General features: G+C 30.7%; 1 protein-coding gene and 2 long non-coding RNA genes across 13 annotated transcripts in view; 2 read left to right on the top strand and 1 right to left on the bottom strand.

The window, feature by feature from the left end:
• The window catches only part of gogo (thrombospondin-1 like protein golden goal), a 141,434-nt gene extending 136,984 nt beyond the window's left edge, over nt 1-4,450 (top strand). For both annotated transcript variants that reach the window (XM_088186235.1, XM_088186234.1), the window contains 6 exons: nt 52-325; nt 909-1,121; nt 1,431-1,641; nt 1,704-1,914; nt 3,352-3,516; nt 3,587-4,450. In XM_088186235.1, coding sequence (XP_088042361.1) covers nt 52-325; nt 909-1,121; nt 1,431-1,641; nt 1,704-1,914; nt 3,352-3,516; nt 3,587-4,372 — 1,860 coding nt within the window. In that variant the 3' untranslated portion in view covers nt 4,373-4,450. The remainder of the gene's footprint in view (nt 1-51; nt 326-908; nt 1,122-1,430; nt 1,642-1,703; nt 1,915-3,351; nt 3,517-3,586) is intronic.
• Nucleotides 30-24,182, bottom strand: LOC148235076 (uncharacterized). 10 transcript variants are annotated; one of them, XR_015809632.1, is made up of 6 exons: nt 23,844-24,182; nt 23,673-23,722; nt 23,449-23,605; nt 22,992-23,063; nt 245-313; nt 30-169 (listed from the first exon to the last, which is right to left on the bottom strand). It is a non-coding gene; the product is annotated as an uncharacterized LOC148235076 (long non-coding RNA). The 10 variants fall into 10 exon arrangements; XR_015809630.1 differs by having other exon boundaries at nt 23,313-23,605; XR_015809637.1 differs by lacking the exons at nt 30-169; nt 245-313 and adding an exon at nt 20,587-22,449 and having other exon boundaries at nt 23,313-23,605; nt 23,844-23,956; nt 24,079-24,182.
• Nucleotides 15,912-18,022, top strand: LOC148235077 (uncharacterized). Its single transcript, XR_015809614.1, has 2 exons — nt 15,912-16,073; nt 16,142-18,022. It is a non-coding gene; the product is annotated as an uncharacterized LOC148235077 (long non-coding RNA).
• Nucleotides 24,183-24,402: the final 220 nt, after the last annotated feature.

Below are 24,402 nucleotides of genomic sequence, written 5' to 3' on the forward strand. Positions count from 1 at the left end.
TAATCTAAGATGCATTATGTTCTATGGAATTATTATGTCATATTTAACCAGGTATCACCAGGGCACATAGTAAAGCTGACAATGGAAAAGTATCATTTATCTTGTGGAGCACAATGGTTAAAAGCGAGAGACGGAGATTCGCCAGCTGCAGTTTTGTTGGCAGCGTGGCCTGGAGTGGATAGCAAAACGAGCAGCATTAATGAACACACTGCCACATCGATCACGTCGAGTAGTCATAGCTTACTTTTGGAGTTTTTCTCGGACGAATTGTTGGCAGCTGGTTCTGCATGTCCGGGAGGTTTTGTTGCTAGTGCTGTACAAATAGGTAATGATTTATTAACATTTAAATATTATTTTGAGTTCTATGTTAATGTTTTTGCATTGTCATGAGCAAATTTGAATAAACTTCTCGCATAGGGTTAAAATAATTATTGTGGATAAGGAAGATAATGATAATATATGGCATGTAATTAAAACAGCTGTAGAATAAATAATAAAGCACTTGGAATTGCTTGATTGGGGAGGTAGTGATTGCTTAGGAGTTTTGGTCTTCAAAGTTTATAGTATAGAGACATTACGATTTGTCGAAATCAAATAATTTATGGTCTATGTAATTTTCTAATTCTGTTTGCATTAAATATTATTATAAAGTCTAGTTGTAGATATACGCAACTATTCAACCAAAATATTTAATATAGATAGAAGTACTTTCTGCATGAATATCTATGCCGTTTGTGTATTGAATGTTATAAATGATTTTTTTATTATAGGTACTGGTTATAACTTATAATAGAAGACAGTAATGTTATATACAAGTTACAACAAACAATTCAATAAAATTATCAGTCTGAGTTAAAGAAAATATATATGAACACATCAATCTAAATTTGTATTATTTACTATTACAGAAGCCGTTGCTGGAAACGCTTCAGCGAGTATAGCTAGCAAGAACGGAAAAGATAAGCGTAGTGCTGAAACAGGAGCTTTAGTGTTGGTGATTTTTGTTGTGGCTGGATTGATATTGACTGCACCAGCTGCATGCTGGCTCACCCTGAGGATACTGCACGCTTCTAGAAAATATCAACGTGCCGCCGACTGCGATTCATTAGCCGACTCTGACAGTATGTAAATTAGTATTAATATTTATTAAAAACATTAATAGAAATACAACCATATACTGTTAATATAAGTTACGTTGATTATTATGTCACGATGAAGTATTACAAAACTACGCTTAAGTAATAATCGATTATAACAAAAACTACACATCTTAAAAATAAACTGTCTAATTTTAGAGAATCTTGTGTATAATATATTATAGATTTACTTATTAAACATTCGATTTTATTGAGTATATAGAAACCTTTTGAGTGGTCTCAAAATATCCTTGCCATTCATTGATTTATCAATTCATAAATTAATCATTTTAGTTGGACCAGGCTCGGCTGCTCTACTAAGTAATAGATTAACGGGCTCAAGTGGCACTTTACTATCCGAAGTGCTATCATTAAGACGATTGAGAGTCGGCCGAGGGGGTAGCAATTCAAGTGGTCATCGTTTACTCAGAGAATCTAAGGATTTGAGTGAAGAACGACCATTAGAGGCACCACAGAATGACGGCACCGATAACAATGTTGGAGGGTAATGAGTAATTATGTATTAAAAATCATATTATTGAACTAATCATGAATTTATAATACTAGATGGTCTTCTGGAAGCAGCATCACTTTGGCTGCCGTCGATGAGACGTCCACAGCAGGTGCGGGTAGACCGAGTTCTGGAGGGAGTCTTCCTGTCGGAAGCACAATGCAAGCTGACGCTAATCATGCTTCGCCATTGCGTCGGTCTCGCACATGTTCTCCCGCACGCTCCAATCACACAACACCTCATCATCCATCGCACGTTAACTCACTGGTTAATATGCTGATTGTTTTTATATATGTGAATTGTTTTGTGTATTATAAAAATGTGACTTTATCATGATTTTGTGTCACACAATATGCACAGTTTTAAATGCTATTGAGATTCTTATTTATTAAAATATTGTATATTTGTACAAAGGTGAGTCAATGAAAACTATTAAATATTTTCAAGATTTAATTTAATCGAAAATGCCACAAAATTGTATAATTTTTGTGTGTTCTTCTGCATATTAAATTTAAGTTTTTCAGTCTTCACAAAGCCCATGATTTCTTCTCGAAAAAAGTATTGTTTGTCTGAACTGAACTACTACAGTTGACTCTGGTATTAATACTCAGTTGAAATGAACCTGTCACGTCAGACTTGCGCCGTTTCGGAACTTCCTACTCCATTAGATTGCTTGCTAGGCATGCATCACTATATTGAATACGATATGTTTCGCCCCTTCACTATTACTCTCTAGTGCATGTTTCTAGTGGTACCGTCACCTATATATTTCTATTTACTATGATATCATGTGACTTGTTATGAAGTTATGAACTCATCAGGAAGTTGAAAAGCAAAATGTTTATAAAGAGCTGGACAAGATCAGAGCGAATTTGATCGCTTAGTTACAAGAAAGAGTGCAGAAACTTGAAGAGCTGAGAGTTAAGAAACAAGGGATTTCAAACTTAAAATATCGGACTTGCAGAAAGATTTTAGTATCATGTGCGAACAATTCACATCTGAAGTTAAGCTTTTGAACAACAAATTTAACTCTTTGAAGGACAAGAACATTGGAGCAGCTAATGTTCAAGTTTGAGAAGCAAGAGAATAACAGAAACTAAAAGAGCAGAGTCTATATAAATAAATGCAGGAATGGCTGTGAGGAATTCCGTCATATCGTTGACAACTAAAACTAGAGACGAAGCTGAGGAAGATTCTGCTAGATGTGTTATTTTATAAAAATTGTTAGAACTGCTCTCGCCTTATACTGCTGAAGAGTTCTCATCAATGTTTTCTTTGATTCAATTCAAAAGGGGAGATTTGGCTTAGTTCCCACAATGTCGCCGACAGCTAAAGTCATCAAAAGTAAAATTGCTTTTGATGATCATACTAACCCTTATGAAGGTAGTATGTATTAATAATAAATCTATAATATACGATTAAGAGCAAAGTGATAACATATACAAAAAATAAATCTAAGAATATTTTGAGAAAGTAGAATATGAACATTTGAAAGAAAGCAACAGCAATGGAATATCTGAAAAGGATGAAGATTTTGCATTTTGAGAAGAAAAAATTTTATCAACATATATTTAAAGCGGAATTGAAAAAGTTTCTGTTGACTCGCCTTCAGTTAAATTTAAGATTTTTGTATAAAAATATGTTTTTTTATAGATAAACTATTAACTATTCTAAGAATTCTATATTTAAAAATGCTTCTTTTAGATTTCGGATGGTGATACAACATCTATGTCAGTCGATATAAGCACAAGTGAAAGAGACAGTGACAATTCATGTGAAAATAGAATATCTTCAGCTCCAAACGGAATGAGAAAAGGCACTTTATCAGAAAACGGTTCAAGAAGTGAAAGCAACAACACACTCACAAACGTATGTATTATGATTTCATTCATTGTTATTTAATAGTTGTTATTAATAATATAAAATTGTCTACTTCTAGGGATATTATTCTCCTGCTCTAAGTTCAACGAGTTGCGCTCGTGTTCGCACGACTAACGGCAAGGAACGTAAAGAACGCCGTAACTTAAGACTACGAGCTCCTCCGTCTGATTTGAGTTTGGCTGCTCCTGAATTCGAATTCGATTATTATGATTACAATGTATCTAACGCTGGAGCTGCGCCTGGATCGTACTTAGGAATGGATCCTGCATTTTTAGTATGGATACCGCCTCTTGAAGAAGGAGATATAATCAAAGAGATGGACGAGAAGCATCATTTTGATGAAATACTTCCGAAACAGATTGTCGATCCTGGAAGTAATACCGAATCACCTGAAGATTTCAATGATCAATTACATATCGCACGGTCGCAGTTAAAAACCGAAGAAAACACTCCTCACAGTTCTCCTAGGATTGATAGACGATTGGCCATGAAGACCAATATAGTACATCCGTTGAATTTTAGCATATCAGATTTGGCTCCGAACAAGAGGGATGTGCCGTTCTTTGAGTTGAATAGAAAGAGTCACAAGAATGAAAAGTGTGTGTCGATTCCGATGAAAGAATTTCCTAATAATAAGTATCAACAAGAAGCTGCAAAGTATAGCGAGAGTGAGAAAGAGACTTATTGTGAGAAGTCACCTAAAGAACATAAGAAGAAGTACTCTGATATTTCTGATATACAATTTGCCGATGATGATTCGGACGGTTCGGAGTATAAGTATTCCGATGAAAATTTGGGACGAGTCAAAGATAACACTGATTCGAATAAAGTTATGAATATTTGATATAATATGATATCCTTCACGAATTGTGATACTAATGGTTATGGTTGTGTATATGTGTGAATGTTACTTGAAAGAAAAGGAAGCAAAAATTTAGTATTGATATATGTGCAATAACATCAATGTGTATTTTTTTATACTATAATGATTCGCGGTTAATATAAATTTAAGAATATGAGATTTCATTACTGTAAGCATAAAACAATATTTGTGATGTCAAAAATCAATATCAGATATGTCACATTTACTTATTTTCGAAAAAATCTTAAATATTGTGCATTACAATCATTAAATATATTTTGATAGATATAGTACTAATAAAATGTTTATAAACAAATTTTAGTTTTGGACATCTCATTCGATAATAAACCTTTGTATACGTCTAATTTCTTTTCTTAAAACTTGACTGGAGTGAGAGTAATGCACTATACGAGCTTTATAAAATTAAAATGTATTATTTGCTAATATTATTCGCAATATTAATATTGTAAAGAGCTCATTAAAAATGTACATGTTTGATATTGATTTCAGACATATATTAAACTACTTATTAATCCAATTCAACTGAAACTTGTTTCAAAACATTTTTATTTAGAGCGGTAAAGCTCACTGTGTATTTAATTCATAATATTATAAAATTATGTAACGGTAAATGTAAATATAATTGATTAAATTAAGATAAATGTGGCAATTGATGTAAATATTCAGCTTGTTAATGGTTACTTTTGAGATTATTATCAAGATAATAATGTGCAATGAAAATAAATCAAAGACTTAGGAGCATACTGTAAAAATGTTACAGCTTTGTGTGCCTCCAATTGTTTTCATTGAATAATGATTATTTACAATTATTGTTACTTGATATTATTGTACTTATCATATTTAACGTCAATTATATTTTATTGTGTTTATTTGTGATAGTTTTAATTATAAGGTGATTTATGACTGATTTTTATGTAATGTTTTGTTAATCGTTCTGTGAAATTTGTACTCCTTACATTGCTTCAAAGTGAATGCGGAGAAAAGACTCAAATCTATTAAAAAAAAACATTCAAGATCATTATTATCATCATCTTGACGCTACAGGCAGTAAATAATTCCCTTTATATGGGATTAGGCTTTTTAAAAGTAAGCCACATTGCAGGAATCAAGTTATTCATATAAGACATATGTCCAACTTATATGTTTGATGACTGCAAACACTTGATACAACTTATATAATCTTTTTTTTGTGCTCAGGTCCCCATGTAACACTCATATACATAAATTGGGTTTACTTAAGTTTTGTAAAGACCTGTTTTAGTTTGTTCTGGATATAAGAGTGCTTTTCTAGTGTCCTTTGAGATTATAGAATCTGTCAATGTGAAGATTATCTTGATTTTAATAACTTAAAGACCATGTCAACTGTACAAGATCCTTGTGGATTACACAACAGCACATTATTCTCTTACTTCAAGGTGAAATCATGTCATTTCCACTCCGGCTTTCACTTTTGTCTTATTTCATCCAATCTAAAGATTTACAATTAGCAAAAATGATATCGTATTTGCTTTCTCAACCAATCTTTGCAATTATTGTGTATAATTATATTTTGGAATGACGGGTATACTTTGGCAAATCACATCAAATCGTTGGCCGTATGTGATACGATCCACTTTATCTATCATTTTTTTTGGATCAGCCTGATTGTCATCACTAGCAAAAAAATTATTATATTTAATTTAATCTTTGTAACTACCTTCTCATACATTTTATCGACTCTGGTTCTTTGCTAAGGTTACCAATTTCCAACAATTATTGCCTAATGAAACCGTTTCTTAATCAACAGTAAATAATGCCATATATATAGGAAACTGGTCGAAATGGTTAATAATATATGATGACACACATTAGCAAAGTGCTTATTAAATATATTTAAAATCATTAAGTTGAGTTTGTAATCAGTTATTAAATACAGTTTGCAAGTAGTAAAGATATTACATAGCTGTGACTTTATATAATAGTATTTAGTCACGACGCATTTCAGATTAATGCGATGTAAAAAACAAATATATCTGTACTACATACTTTTACATAATGATCTTACACTAATGTGTAACGATGCAGAACTAAATTGCCTGTGAGCTGGAACGGAGTGCAATACTTCCATATAGTTGTTATGTAAGGAGTATAATTTCTAAAGTTTTAAAGTATCTAACAAATCTAAGCAAAATGCTTATTTTTCATAATAATCAGTTTCACAATAAGGTAACTATTTTTACATTACATAAAGGGCATTATAAAAAAAATCACCATGACTTAATTGTTTGATTATATTAGTAATTTATATTACATAAATATATTTATTATTATTGTGTAAGATATTATACACTATATTGATTACAAATGTATTAAAGTTATTTAATATATAAACAACATTTTTATTTTTATTTTATGTTTTTATTATTATAATATATAAATATTATTAATGTTTATAAAATAAAATATAAATATCATTGTGATAATTATGTATGTAATGTAACTAAAATGTTGTTTATACATAATCTCTTAAATTGACATTCTGAAACTAAGATTTATATAAAAAAAAACATTTTATTGGTTTATATATTTTAATAACAATGTGTATTCGATAATTTTTATATTTTGCATATTATTTTGTGTTTATACAATGTATTGATAAAAATATCATAGTTTATAAGCGTTAAGCTAGTCAAAAGTACCAAATAGAATATTCGTAAGTAGAATAGTGATAGAGTTATCATTTTTAACATGGAAACATCATTAGCATTGTTTATATTAAGAGTTAAGATAATATTTATTGCTCATCGTATAGATCAATTTTGTTTAAACATGTAGACGTTGTTTTTATCATTTTAATAAATTAATTTTTACCTAACACGGTCTTTCAATGTAAAACCAGTTGTATAATATGTACCTTATGAAATATGAATTGCAGGATCTCCTTTGTGAGAATAGAGTGAGACATTTGTTATACGAGTTTGTTCAAGAGTTTAACATTTCGTTGCCTTGTCGAGTAAACAAAATTTGCCGCACTACCGTATGTGTTTAACATTTGAGTTTAATACATAACGGTACTTTCTTATTTGATATTATTTATTAGCTTTGTATTTTTTAATCCCTGAGTTATTACTGTGCAAACAAACTGCATAGAATAAAATAAAGGGTCCATGTTTTACAATCCGATACGATAGGGGGAAAATTTTGAGTTGGGTTTTGAAAATTGTACTGGACTCGACAACGTTGTTACTAGATTCAGATTTTATTATTCTATTTTATAAGAAATTAACTACCTTAATATTTTGATAACACATCAATATCATGCTAATGTACTTTACAAGATTACATAAATTCAATTTGATAAAAAATCATAAAACGGTGTTCTAAATTGATCTTTATTTCTTTTTTTGTTTCAAGCGAGCAAGTTATTTATAATGTATCTAAAAAATTTGCTTAAAATTTTTGGAGGGGTATTATATAAATAAATAAAATAAATATTTAATCTACAAAATAATGTATATTTTTAAAAAAAAAATATTTATTTTGTTTTATAAATAATTTAATTTTAAATAAAATAAGATAATAACCCTTGTCATTTAACGACTACGATCGATGGTGGGAAAATTTATTGGTCAAAAAGAGACTTCGTAGCAATAGGAGCAAATCAATCTGTCCCTATCTGCTAATAAATATAAATATTCGAATTATTCCTACCTAACAGTACTATGCTTCATTATTTTCTTCATGCTACACTAATTGCCCGTTTCTACATACATATAGGTAGATAGGGATAGATAACCTGTTTCTATGTAGGACGGTTAATAGTGAATTATTAAAGCAAGTTTTTGCCATCTAGCCAAACGCTAACTACTTGTTAAATGGTGTTCATCGATATCCGGCAGAGATATTTGGAGTTGCGCCATAGAGGGCAACGGTGTCCGGCCAAAATTGCTTACGAAATAAATTATGTAAGCGCTATTGCTCACTTCCATGGTTGATTTAACAACAAATGTGCGCAACATACGTCTTCCAGTTGAATGTATAAAATAAAATAAATCATTAAAGCTTTAAACAATTTTTTAATATATTGTTAAAAAAAGATGCTAATTTGGCCAAGCGAATTTTTCAAAGTAGCTAGAATGTTGATAAATGTATATACAATAATTATAAATAATATATTTCAATTTTTTAAGACACTAAAACAAGAGCAGGTTATTACTACATACATAAGTGTATTTCTGAGATTTAAAAATTTGCTTTTATTAAATTTAAATTTTATTTTAATTATAAATCTGACGATTATGACTTGACAGATTTGCCAAATGCGTCATAATGGCCATTACTATAACTTTAAAAAAAGTAAAAAAAAAACAGTTACAGTGCACATCTAAAATTGATGAGCACCGTCCCAAATACTGGATGCTTACAGCTATCGCTTCATATCTATGATGTAATTTAGGGGGTGGGGGGGGAGGAAGGTATATGTATATTACTTCTCAGAAGTCAAAAATTCACGTCAAAAGCAATAAAATCGAAATATTGGTAATAATTAATAAATTAATAATATTAATATTGTTGGTGTCATTGAGGGGGGGGGAGGAAATTGAATTTGGTCAGAAAAATGCAAGTTGTTTAATCTTAATGAAATCGAAATATTTAAAAAACGACCACTGACTGGCAAACTTTTGCCTCCTCTGGAAAAAGCTAAAATGACGTTCCTGGCTCATATACTTATAAACCTTTTTTAACAAGCTCGTTTGGAAGCTGGAAGGCTTGTGCAAGAGGAGCGATCTCAAGAGCTGAAGTGCTAGGCGCAAAGGGCAAGAATAACGGACGCGATCGCAACTCTACAGGGCACTTTAAGGCTCGCAGTCGATATAAAAAATATAGATAAATGGATTTTTAATGTTTTAGATTTTTTTTAAATTTTACTGCTTTTCGTTCAATGGCGTATATAAGCATTTGCTCCATTTTTGAAATTAAAAGAATATTTTAATATAGGTAATGCATGACACATCCTTAAAATATTTTCATATTTTTTTTATTAGATACTTTTTTATTTTTATTAAGTCATATTTAATATTAAAAAACACGCCGTAAAACATATAATTTTAGTAATAGTATATATTAATTATATAGTTCAACACATTTTTGACTTATAGTGTATATTTGGCTACCATATAAAAAATATAGTTAACACCTACGTTATTTTCGAACAATGCGAGTATGTTAATTATAAAAAAGTACAGTAAACTAAGTCTTATATATTAAAATGTATTTTATAAGTTAATACATTATTGCTTTGTTTTTACCGAGATCACATCACTCGACCGTTAAAAATGGCTTGTTTCAAATATGTGTTAAAAGCGTAATAAATCAAATTATTGAAAAAACGTATCAACTTGTGAGCTAATTGGAAATTCGGATGCATTAAATTTATGCACTGATTATAAATAAAGACCGACTTGACAAAAGCTGACAGTTTGTAGAATTTGCTACCCAGTTTACAAACGTGCGAAATTCCAGTTGTTGAATACGACCGTTAGACGCTTTTATAAAAAAAGTAACAGATAATCAAAAAAAATCTGTTTCCACCCCCCAAATCATCATATTGGTCCAAACGTTGAGTGTAAGCATAGCTTGAGAATTTCCCATATCTCGATTAACGTATATAGCGTATAAAAAATATACTTCTGTCTATTTTTCATCTGGTACTTTTACCAGATACGCCTGACTTGGAACACATTAAAGTTTATAGTAATTACACAAATCGTTGCAAATTGAATAGTAGTTTATAGCAATAACTTCGCTTTCTGTAAAAGTTAAGGAATGACCTCTAGGTCAGCGCAAGGTCTATAATAATCATGTAAATTAACACATTGTTGTCGAGTTATACGATGATAGAAATCAAGTATATTAAAAACTCTCATTGTATATTTATTAATTAATAAAAAATACACAACATAAAATTCCCAGGAAGGATACTATTTTTTTGAGCTATCAAAATATAGATATTCTCGTGCATGTTTGTTCAAGTCTTATACTACCCGTACACTGGCAGGTAAATAAAATTTGAGTTTAATATATTACGTTGGATTTTTCTTTGCAATTATTTATTAGCTTAATATTTTTAATCCCTGAGTTATTGCTCTGTAAACATATGAAATTGTATAGGATATGTGGTCCATTGTTCAGCATCTGACATGATAGGGGGATAATTTTTTGTGAGTAGCGATATGTGATTCGTAATTCAGCATTGTTACTGGTTGCAACTTTTATTTGGTGCAATAAAGTAATATGTATTCATTAACTTTTATAACAATTTTTGCTGTAAGTATAAGTTTTTTTTCTTATCATCATAATGAAAAAATCAATATGTAGTTAATTTTAGGTGATAGGTTCAATTAACTGTAAATATATAATATTTAAAAGGTTTGTGTGACTGAGTTGGAATATAAACTGTAGATTCCCAAAATAATATACTGTTTATAATTAAACGGTCTATGTATGTTTTTTGGAAAGGAAATACGGAAACTACTCAATCACGATATAAAAACCAGTTTTTTAATTACGATAAGTGTGCGGTACTATAAACAGCGTCATTCAACCAAATCGACAATGAAATATATATACTTTTAGCAATAAATCTATTTATAAATATAGATAATAAAACCATATCAAATAATTGTTTCGTATAAAAAGTTGAGCACATTTTATATAGCGAATCAAATGCGTACAATTTAGCTACATTATTTTTATTTTTAAGATACTAAAAAGATCTATAGAATAAAAATCTAGATTTTAATTTAGCGTATATTTTACATGAAAATCGAATTATCTGATCTTTATTGCAAGAAATTAAATGTTTATTTTGTAGGATTTTTAATGTAAATATAACATTATTTTTTTTATTTGTAATATAAATTTACCTCTACTGTTTATATTCAAGGATTTATAAAGGTGGTTTCATAAAGGGAACTTTCCATTAGAGCATAATGCGCGTTATAATACGAGTTTCACCATACATTTGCGGGTTTCGATTCTTGGAATTTCTCTGTTAATGTGGCAATTTAGAAGGTATAATTGAGGAAATCTAGGCTGTAATTACAGCACGCCTTTATACATCCGTCAATGGTTCTTTCGGCAATTTGCATTCGAATCTTAGGAATCAATTTCGATTGTAGGGTTTTCGTGTATCGCCTTTGATTTAATTAAAGAAATTCTGCAAATTGGTTCGGAAGCGAATCGTACAATTATTAATGAATTTGTAAAAGCGAATGAAATTCACAAAACATTATAAATAGATTCGATTCTACCCTCAATTCGATTTTATTGTTCCTAGAAACATATTTTAGATAAAATAATACTACAAAATTTATTAATATCAAATTAAAATATAATCAGAAAAATTGCTATGAATAAAAAATCGAAGCTGTGCTATAAACTTATATTTATGTTAATAAAATATTTTAGGAATACGCCTGTTAGTAATAGCGATATTATATAAATAGCGATAGGCACATCGTCAATTTGAAACGTATATGCTATACAAATATGAAGGTTATAAGTAAAAAATCGTTATTTAATATTTATCATAAAATTAACTAAAATCTGTTTTGAAAAAGTTCACCATAAAATTATCATTATTGGTAATAAAAAAATAGAAAATGTGGCGATTCATTCACAGCACCAGTTAATATAAATAAATTTACAAGACGCGTGAACTGTGCCTACGAACCTAGCAACTCTCTAGATGAACGCCGCATTCATACTACGCCCTTCAATGTGCAGAGTGGGTATATGGATTACGCGCACGACGGTATATATTGTATTACACGGTACTAGGGATTCCAATCCCGGGATCCCGAATCCCGGGATCCCGGGATCCCGAACGATTTTCAATACCCGATGAGTCCCGGGATTATAAAACATAATCCCGAATTTTTCGGATTGGTTGATTTATCAAGCACAATCGAATTATTATTGACAACATCGTTATATTTCGTGTACAAACTTGCGCGAGTTGCACGTGTCATCTGTGCATCTTTGAGGCTGTGAGTGTGAACGTGCTTTTTCAGCAGCAGGCTGCTTAGGAACCAAAATCAGATCAAGGCTAAATGATAAAACACTTGATGCTTTGATGTAACTTCGTGAGTTCTATTCAAAATAATGTTTTTAATTAATTGTGTCTATGAATGTACATACCTATGTACATTCTTTGTCAAAAGTTCATTTTTTTCTTCTCAAATAAATATATAACCTTCCCTTTTTTATTTTTATTATATTATTTTCTATTTTAAGTCCAAGACTAAAATTATACGTACTTTATACATTGTACGTTATAAAAAACAGATGTAAAAATATATTGTATTATTCATTTTAAATTATTTTTATCGATAAAATAACATGAAAATTATCCCGGGACTGGTCCCGGGATCCCGGGATCGACTAAATGCAATACCGAAATCCCGGGATCAAAATTTTGGCCCGGGATTGGAATCCCTACACGGTACTAAGCCGGACCATTCATACTCAACGTCACTACACATCGACACTCAGACTACTACTTGGCTCCAAGACTTCTACGCTACATGGACCTCTTCGACCACCGATTTACGCCTCACTTCCTGTTTGAGAAATTACATTCAGTACACACGCTTAAGAACAGACTTCCAGAAGGAGCTACCGACACAAGAACTACTATCGAAACGACTATGTACAACCTGTACGTTTCAGAAACGTAATAGCAATTTATCAAAATAGATTACATTAAATTTTATTAGTGAATTTGGGTCTAGAATTAAGTGTAGATATATGTGTTGTTACTAACAACATTTTCAACAATCGCTATGAGGAGCTGGAACAAATAATTTATGAAGGTGCACGTATTTTTTTATAGATATTCAATATATGTATTTATTAGTATAATTAAACATTTTGTGTGTATTTTTAATAATAAGAGGTTTGATCAAGTGTGTGTATATGTATATATTTAGTATGTATGTATATGAATGAATGTTTAAACTGATGTATATTAATGTATTTATGCATATATTTACTATGTATATGTATAGCATGTTATATAAAACTATTTTGTTTCAAATACTTAGTTAAATATTTCAGCATATATTTATGTGTAATGATACATTTATAATATTTTAAAACTAAGAAGGGTTTTCTACAATATTAAATATTTATAAACATAAGTCAGGTAATCTTTGAATACAACAAAAATAAATTGCGGATTATAATAAATTTTATATACAGTTTTTATGGTATTAAATATAATATGTACATTATTAAATATCTCTCTTTTAAAAAAATACAAAAATATTTATTTAATTAATAAAGTATTGGTTTAAAAGTACCATCAGGTGATATAATTGGTTCAATATTCATAGTATTTGAAAATTTAATAGCATACTATTGTATATACTTATATCTTAATATATAAGTGCTTAGAGAATCCAACCAAAGTTTCCAGAGAACTTTTAAGCTGATCTTCCAAGAGAATAAGCCCGACTTTAAAACAAATAATAAATTCGCTCTAAATGCTAGGGCTAATACCTAATTATAATAATAAAAATCATGAAATATTTTTAATCGTTTGGCCCTTTTCGATTCTTAAAATTTCACAATGCCTTTCACATCGACACAGGTAATATAATACACACCTGCGACAAAGAAACGGATACACGGTCAATGGCAAGACATCCCGCTAAGTCGAATCGTAAAGCTTTCAAATGCACCATTAATATGGAATAAAAGCAAGAGCCGACCATTGTCCACTGTGCGACTTTTTCTATTAAATAAGCTCAAAGTACCCATTCAAGCTCTATTTACTATGAGCCTCCCAAGAGGCTTTGTTCTATTCAACCGAACGATAATTTTTGGCTAATTAAAAACGCTTCAGGTGTCGTCTGTATAACTTTGAGCCCTATTTAAGGAACACTGGAGAATGTTCAAGGCCAAGATTCTACGAGATTGTGGATTAATTTGGGAGCTCCCAGGGACTTTATATAATAATCTCGGCATTTACTTGGGTAATCAGGAGGGATACCACATTTGTGAAACATAATCGATCATATGTATGAAATAGCAACCGAGTGGAAACGATTAAGCTTCAGAAATTATTCACATTCATCAATGTTGTAATTTTGAATAAAGCGTAATTACTTAAAATAGTTTAGGCGCGTAATCATGTTATATAAATAAATACAACCAAAACTTCTTACATGATATTGGCAATTTAATATAACTGTTATTTTATTTAATTATTAGCGTTGACCCAAAGCCGATACTCCTTATACAATTAAATGCGTATTTTAAGACCTTTCGCCTTACAAATTGGGAGTTTAAAAAAAACTATGCACCTTTGGGTATTTTTTTATTTGCAATGTTATTTTAATTAACAAATGCGTCTTGACGTATGGAACTATTTTTGTGTAATAGTTATAGTTACATAACAGTAAGCGCATTAGAGATATGGATTACAGCTTAGTGGTTTTACTTTTTATACGATCTACGTGATTCAAATCCGAATTGATATTGTAAAAGAAATCGGCAGATATATTTTTTTTGCAATTATTGTTAAATCAGCGTTTTTCTAACTTAATTCATAATGTAATAAATGTTGTATAATGTATAATTTAATAACCATTTCTATTTGAATAAAAGTAATATTACTATAAATTTAATCAATAGGTTTTATATCGAAAGATTACTATATGTCAGTGTCTTTTTTGTCAATATTCATATAAAAAACAACACAAAAGTATTAAAATAGAGTGCCTGAATACATGGCAAAATAATAAATATTTTATATCAAAGTACACCTGTCATTCCATTGTGGTATTTCCTGAAAATACCCTGAAAGCAAATTTTACTATTCAAAAGCTTTATTGAATAACGCCAAACAATGTTTTAAATTATTATATATTTTTCGAATTCATATTTTTTAATTAAACACTAGATACTAATTTATAACATATTTCAACTTAAAATAAAAACTAATAGTTTATAAGCAAGAGTTGTGATAGAGCTATTTTGTATAGGCTTCACATCAATAAGCAATTTAATCTTTATGTCCTTTTTAAGTAAAATAATAGAAAGCAGTTGCAAGAACTGGAATATATGACATATTTGGTGAATACGATATTTGTGTCATTTTTGGTTCTTTAGTAATGAATTATTCGTTAGTTTATTTAATAAAAGGTGATTTTTTCTATGCATTCAGACATAAAGTAAGCAATCATACTTTTTTGCGATAGCCGTCTCTCTGGTTATATTTGTCTATCACTAGAATTCATTACTACATAATATGGCTCGTATTTTTCGGGTCAGAATTTATAATAAATGGTCAGAATACATCTGTCAGAATAGTAGCAGTCAGAATAAATATTAGATTGTCATAATTTATATTAAATGGAATTAATATTAAATGATAAGATTTATGTTGACACATGGTCAGATTCGATTTTTTCAGTTGGCAATAGTGTTATCGTTTAAGATTGGTACAACTGTTGTTTACATCTTAACAGTTCTGACGCTTCAACGCTAAATCAACAGCTCTTGTCAACACCAACTATTAGACCTTCGCTTAGACCACTCATCATCTCGGACATGATTCATCTCACTGAAGGCACTCAGTTAGCATCATCGAAGATTTAAACGAAGCACGTGACAGGTTTGTATACATATAAATTTAGTATTGTATATAAATAATAATATCAATATTTTATTTATTAATTTCAGTTTCTACCCTATTACGATGAAAACGCTATCAAATTATATGTATCCAGTGATGAATCTAATGACGAATTCAATAATATAACGGACTTGAATACAATCAGAAGAAAGAAGAGAACTCACAACTGGTATATGAGCGACACATATATAAAAAGGAAGAGGCAGTTAATGCAGTAAAAGCGGAAACAATATGGAGCTATCATTACCAAAGTGTTACTGGTGATGGTAAAAAATTTACTATCGTTGTAATGTTGTTAAAAGAAGAGGGCAGCAATGGGATGCCGGAGTGTACATTTTTTATAGCATTCATAAAATCCATGAAATCATATTTGGAACAGAAGGACATTCACATGAAGGGTCAAGTTAAATGATGACATTAAAAATAGAATAAAGCCATTATTCGATTTGAAAGTTAAACCTAAGAAGATAATGGAGACATTACATGAAAAAAACACAGCTATCAATTATTTGACAAAATTAAGGCACCAAACTTATGGTCTGAGCCAAATTAGTTTGGGTGAACTGGAAAAATGGTGCTTGGAACGTTCTACAATGCCTATAAATGATGATTATATGTATGTTGTGTCATACAATGTCAAATATATCCCAACGAAGAAGAAAGTGAAAGTGAAAATCACCCACAATTTGAAATATTTGTAACAACTAATTGACTACTCAAGAACTCAAAAATAAGAAATAATATCCATGTCGATATCACATACAAACTGATTTGGGAAGGCATGCCCGTTATGGTTATTCGGACTACCGATATGGATAGACAGTTCCATCCGACAGGAATGGCTATTTGTTTTGGCGAAAGTCTCAGATTTCCAATTCGTATTTAAATCTCTTTTTACTGACTTAGAAAACAACAAAGAAGAAATTAATCTGGATTATTTAATATCTGACGCGTCTAATGCATTTGAGAATGTGCTTGGAGCAGATAAAACGCATATTATATATTGGGCACATATGCGTAGAAATGTAGCTAAAAAAATTGAAGCTTTGGTAAATGTAGAGATGTTACGTGATATAGACTCACTTCAGTTATCTCCGACGAAGGAAGTTTTTGAAAAGGCAAAGCTCTTATTTGTATATAAATGAAGACAGTCGAGTGAATCCAAATTCATAGATTACATGTTAAGACAGTGGCTTACAACCCATCAAAACTGGTATGAAGGTGTTGCTATGCACACACCTTCCACAAATAATGCATTAGTCTTTCAATCTGGTCATTAAAAAAAAGGTGACTACGAGAAAGGCTGCCTTTACCTAGGTAATTGGAACTATCATTGATGTCGCTAGAAAAATGATCGTTAGATTAAGTATATAGATTAAGAATTCTTCACAGCACAAAATCTATCCAATTGAATGAGTGGACCGAAGGGTATCAATGGACACAGTCCAATACAAATGTTATAAAAATTGATGGCTTTTCAAGTACGTACTTTTGCCGGGCTGATGGAAAAACAATTATGAGGGAAGATATCATAAATGTAAGAGACATGAAGTGGAACACCTTCAATCAATTTAAAAATATGGGGTTCAAATGTTGGATTGTCTATCTTCCTATTGAAGATTGGGCAAGTGGGAGGTGCACTTGTCCAAATTATCTAAAAAAAATATACATGCAAACATGTTATAGGTTTAGCAATCAGACTTAAATATGTAAAACCTCCATCAGCAGCCAAACAGATACACATTGGGAAGAAAAGACAAAGTGAGTACCACAATTGGAATGAGATAATAAAATAGGTTAACTTCAAGTTTCCTGTGTAAAATATGTGACTATGGCAGCAAGTTACTTTATTATGACCATGTGTTATTTTTATTCTGGCTATTTAATATCTATTCTGACCATTTTGCTAATAAAATTCTGACCGAAAATTGATTTTTATTTTGATTAAAATTTGATTTAAATTCTAAGCATTTAATTACAAGTCCATACATATGCAGCTACACATTAAATTAAAATGCTAAAAACAATTCGAAAATCTACTATCGACAGGTTGACAGTTGCCAAACATTAAATTAATTAAGTTTGTAGAAGCATTAATAAGAAATAATTAATATATTAAATGTACACATCGATGACAAAAATTAAAACTGTGAATTTGGTAAAAAAAAAGACCGTATGCGGCGGCCTGCGAGTAGCGGTGCTAGGCCATCAGTACTTTTTGTCGTCGTTGACGTCTTTATGGTTCTCTTGAAAACGTTTATACATTTTACAAGCCCTTCGTTTAGACATAACATAATCGCTAAAAGTATTTTATAAAATATGCACCAATTATTTTATGTTTCATGCAAAATTTAATGCAAATTATTTTTAACGAAGTCAGCAATACTTAACAGGCGCGGGCGGTGAGATACTTTCCCTCTCGAGAGGGAAAGTATTTCACCGCCCATGACACTTAACTATGCGTCCAATAAAACTGACAATTTCTATTATTGCCAATTGAAAAAAATCGAAATGTAGCCTACGAAGCTTAATGGCAAAAGGGTTACTTAAATAATATTATCAGCTTCAAGTGTTTCGATAGACCATTGTATTAACCAATTGATCGGCTAAAAGATGTTTTCGGTCTCGCTTTATGCTGGAGTGTTGCCAGTCGGCAGTGGGTCATTTTTGAGTCAAATGACCTGATTTCGTGTCCAGGGAGGTTAATGCACCAGAGACCTAAAACCGACCCACATTATTTTTTATCGCTTATAAAAGAGCTCATTCCTTGCGCGAGAATTGGCTAAAGGCACGTTTGCGAAAAAATAAATAATATTATGGCTGCGATGCACACACGATAACCACCAAATTATATAGTGTACATTATACGGTTTAAGATGTTAGAGATATACAGGTGGCATAAAAAATATATTATTAAATATATTATCAAGGCGCGGCAGAGAAATTGGATAATAGCAAGTTTGCTGTAAATTTTAATGTCGGTCATCATAGTAGCATTTCTAGCCATAACATAATTCTAAAACTTCAAGAAAGAAACCACATGAATAAGCTCCAAGTGCAATGTCGTCACAAAATGCAGTTATAGAATAATAAAACAAAACTACAATGATGCTATAACTCCTAACGTTGTAAATATATGATTGTTACGTTTAACGATGTTAAAAGACATATAATATCTGAATTATATGTTATGACCGGCTTCTTATGCGCTTTCATATCCTATGAAACTTTCTGTAGATTAATTATTTTTATTTTAAGGACATATACGTTTTTATGATGTTTCAAACATAATATAATATTAATAAAATACAGCAGTAGAGCTGTAAATAAATCATATCATTGGAGCATAGCGAAATATACAAACGAAAGGACGAACTTTGAGAGTTGATAAATTCGTATACTTTGTAAATTTAATAGTGTTATTTTTCTTTAAAACTCCTACCGTATTTTGTACAATATTTTGCTATATCTTTGTGATAATATGAAATTGAAAAATTCATTTGAATATATTAAATGGCACTTCCTGTAACTATCCACCAACTATTACGATCCAATCGCTTAATAACGACACGTGATTTGATCAGACCTATTACAATATCGATTTTTCGGTTGAGCTACCCCAATATGTTTAATACATACACCGTTTAGGGTGTTGGGGCTATTTTGTATTTTAATTCATGTCAGAGACGTTGTGCCCACAATGGAAGCGCATTAAGCGTTAAATTAAAGGTGTTTTATCACCAAGCCGCAGGACACAGGGTGTTCATTGTCCGTCCAGGTACAGGGTGTTTCTGAATGTCACTTTCTGAGCGCAGTCAACCGTTACAGGATGCATCGCGTGCTCGCTGACCTAGATTGTGTGCACTAGAAAAATATATTACACACGGACAACTCTTTGTGACCACCCTGTTGTATAGTCACGAATTGCAGGTGAGAAAGCTTTCTAAAGTTGAGTTTTATTGTTTGTAGAAAGTTGAGTATAATAGGTGAAATGCATTTTAAATACGAATGTTTGTTTTAAAGTAACTTCATTTAAAATATGAAAATACAAACAAATTGTAGCTGTATTATTTTTTTAACTTTTACGCGCCCATGCTATACCGCTTGTCACAGAATTTCGCAAGAGAGAGATGCTAAGCATATCCCCTTTTCTCTTGTACGGATTCACTTGGATGTGTGCGAGCAAGATACATAAGTACGTGTGACAGATCGAGAGAGCTAGGGCAAGGTGCACGCATCAGACGGCGTTTCAATCGTGCCCCAGTATTAATTTGCCTGTCGTCAGAAGAGCTACATTAAAGCGCAAAATATTCATGCGCTTCTCAATTATTTTTCGATTTAACAAATACATTTAATATTTTTACTTTGTTAAATAATTTTATTATAAACTGACTTTAGTTAATTAATATTTAAAGCGATGGCCGAAATATAAAATGATTCCGATGAATTGGATCCCGAATTTCTCTAGGATAACGAAGACGCGATTGAAATGTTCGACACAGAATCAGCCGAAGATTATTGCTCTTACGAAATAAGTACTTTTTTGATTTACATTTGAAATTATTATTTATTATAAAAGCAGTGATAACAAATTTTCATTATTAATAGTTCATATCAAACAATTTTGACATATCATTTTTATTATCCAAACCTTATTTTAGCTACACATACGACCGTTCTCGTTGTATTTAAGTGCTAAGTAACATGTATAGTATATATGTATATAATTGCCATGTTTGTAAAATTATTAATATTATGAAAAAAAAAATTATATAGATAAAAAAAAATATTTTAAATACTACTTGGAAATATGGTAATGTAAGTTATTTCTAATACATATTTAAAGCTATACATAACATAATACAAGCCCAATCGACTGTTATAATCCTGCACTCTATTGAAAGTTCATAATTTGCGTCTATTTCTCAGGTGCATATATCACTTGGACAGGTATTCGATTGCAACAATGGTCCACTTGCATGAATGGTGTGTTGTGTACAATTCTTCAATGGAGCATTGACTTCATTTAAAACTTTTTACGCTTAAACGGCCATTCTTACTTCCTGCGAATTCACCACACCTTAACACAATAACAGTCGACCGAGAGGGAGATATAGAGAGATACAATCGCTTAAATACAATTTTAAACTTGCACTTCATACGACACTCGCGTGGAGAATTTGTGAAAACCTGAAAGTGCTCTAAGAAGTTTTGTGGAGAGTGTTTTTTAAATATACGTATGACATTAATAGAGTTACCAGTCGTCAGGATTTTTTACTTATAATGTTTTATTTGTCGTTTTTAAAATATTACATTTGTATTCCATTGACGTAATTTTTCATAATAATCTAAAAATATTATAATATATAATACAACGAAATGTCAATATACTAAACATTTAATAATATATGTATAATTAATATTTGCACCTACAATAAAAATATATTATATTATTTTGAACTACAAAAGATACTGCTGTTAACGAATTCAATGCAATAAGAAGCTAAGCATTTAGAAATAAAATAAACTGTATAATTAGAAAAAATGTAAACAGTAAATTCAATACTTTTTATGAACATCGTATTCAATTACTCCCTGTTTTTTCTTCTAGTTCATAATTTGCTCGAAATAAGGAACCTTTTTGCTGATTGCGATCCGTAAATCATCTTGCGGATTATGGGAAATACTAGATTTGTTCTTGTTTAATAAAAGGAGCTGAATCCTGTTTCATATAATTTTGTCTTTACAAATTCAATTTAATATAAATCAATATTTTATCGTCTTGGGAATTCATCCAGTGTTGAAAACAAAAATTACTTTAAGCTGAAGCTTAACCATTTATTCAGCTTATTATGGATACTTTTTCAATATTGTTTACGATATATTTAAAATTAGGGACAGAATAGGGTACTCCGTAAAGCTTAGATTACTAAATCAGAGGCTACTGGTTTAGATCCCGGCAGCAGACTCGAATTTTTATTTATAAAAATGCGCTATTACTAAGTCTGTTTCAGCTACAAAGTGACATATATTCATTGTATTGTTCTAATCTATCTATAATATAATTGTTCTAAACCGATTCCGGACGCGCATAACTTAAAATGAAACATTATATGCTATCGTATCGCTTTGTATGAATGGTGTGGGTACCTCTCAGGCACCACGCCCGCGTCACGCAGTTGCATTAGGCTCAGGAGTTTCAGTCCATGGGCAACTGAGATCCAATCCAGCCTGGCGTTCGCTCCGGAGCACTACGCACTCCAGCGCTAGGTCAGACCTCCTTCCTTGGTCGTCACGATTGAGGACCATGGACGGGTCTACCGTCGCGAAATGCTGTTGATGGTCTCCGGCATCACTAACAGTTGGAGACGGAGTAATGTATGAATGGTGTATAATAATACACGTAAACAAAGGAAATATATTTAATTATAATAATAAAAATAAAAATTGAATTTGATAAAAAATTGAATAAAAAATAAGCATTCAAATATTAAACAAGATGGCCGACATCAACGTGACAACAGTTTTAATAATTTTGTTTTGCCACAATAATTTTCATTAATTCTTTATCTGCATTGTTCGATTTGACTGAATATGAATATTCAGATTGCAAATTAACTAAGTGTGTTATAACTATGAGAATTAAATATATACAAAATGTGTGTGAGGATTAGAAGAATACATTGTTAAACTATATAGACAATCATAAAACAATCTTTGTGTTGAAATCTTCAAATTTTTAGTTCCGAGGCCGAAAAGTGAGTTTTTCCTTTTACAATACATAAACATTATCATTGCTTCCGATTTTACGCACATATACGTTAGATTTGACTGAATATAAATGAACCAGGTATATTTTAAACGTGAACAATGATTATGATGCAGTCGGTTATTTACCTGGAGATGTTTGGTTTCATTTTTGCGTATCATATTGTTCGCTCGCGTCATCTCATTACTCGCTCATAGCTTCTAAAAAAATAAACAATAATTAAAATCTAAACACAATATTTACAAAGAGAACTGACGATGATATGACATAATAATTTGAGGAGGATGCAAATTTTATATTTGTCCTAAAATGTCAGTCATATGGGCTCTTGACTTTTTGTTTTTTGTGCCATATAGTAATAATATTTAGGGTAGTAAGTGACTTGTTGTATACACCAAGGTATATAAACAAAATAAATTAAAACCATTATTGCAGCAAAAAAAATTCACCTAGATCGTTCCGTTCCGAGCGACGACCCGCAATATATCAGCCAACGGACAACTCATAACTGGGTACTTTCTTAGATGTTATCTAATAGACGACATTCTACAATAATTATATACGTATGTATATGTGATTACATACCTGGAATAATCAATAGCCAACATATTTAAGAGTGGGTTATTTTTAATTCCGATGTGCCAAAATATGTAACTTGGTCATGGTTTTTTAGCAATTTTTCTTTTGTGCAATCATTTCTTTTTCGGAACAACCAAATTTGAGATATTCAGTTACATCAAACCTATGTAATTTGTTCTTTATAAAAAGATAAGACTTGCTGAAATGATTCACTTTTAGTTTATATTTACCAATTTTACGCTATCGCCATATAGGTCTTCAAATTGTTCTATCATTGCTTCTGAAAAATAATTAAAAACAAACCTTTATCAAGAGCTAAACATTAAATACATTATTACTTCCAATATAATACATAAATGAAATTTAAACGACAACTAAAGAACAAAATTAACATAAATTACCGTAGAGGAACAAGTAGATTAGCACCAATTCTTAAACTGATTGTTTTTAGTTAACTTTGCCATGAATATCTTTAATTGCCAAATCACTGCTGTTTGTCTTTTAATATTAGATCCTAGAAAGTCAATAGTAATTTTGTTAGAATAACCGTGATATATTATTCATATAACCAAACACTTTCTGGCACACTCATAATTTAAACTTTTCTTTATATTGTCTATAATTCCAATGCTACACCAATTTGAATCATCTTCAACTAACACTTTGTAAGAAAAATGCTGTGTTTATAACATATTTCACTGTTTATTTAATCGCACTAAGCTGTATCCCGGCGCGCCTTTGACAGATGATGGAAGTGTCAAATGTAAACAAATCTGACGGTTGAGGGAAATCCCGGGTGCTTGCGCGCTTGAGAACGAACGACGCAATTGATTTTATCGATTCAAATTGTAAAACACATCTCAAAATATGTAGAAAAATCATCAAGTCCTAAAAAAAATATTTTGATAATTAAAAAAAAATGTTTAGTTTCTAAGGGATTTTAAATATAATATTATTATT

Source organism: Plectrocnemia conspersa, unplaced genomic scaffold (assembly GCF_051122295.1).
Source record: "Plectrocnemia conspersa isolate PC_06_02 unplaced genomic scaffold, ASM5112229v1 ptg000005l, whole genome shotgun sequence".
Taxonomy (NCBI): domain Eukaryota; kingdom Metazoa; phylum Arthropoda; class Insecta; order Trichoptera; family Polycentropodidae; genus Plectrocnemia; species Plectrocnemia conspersa.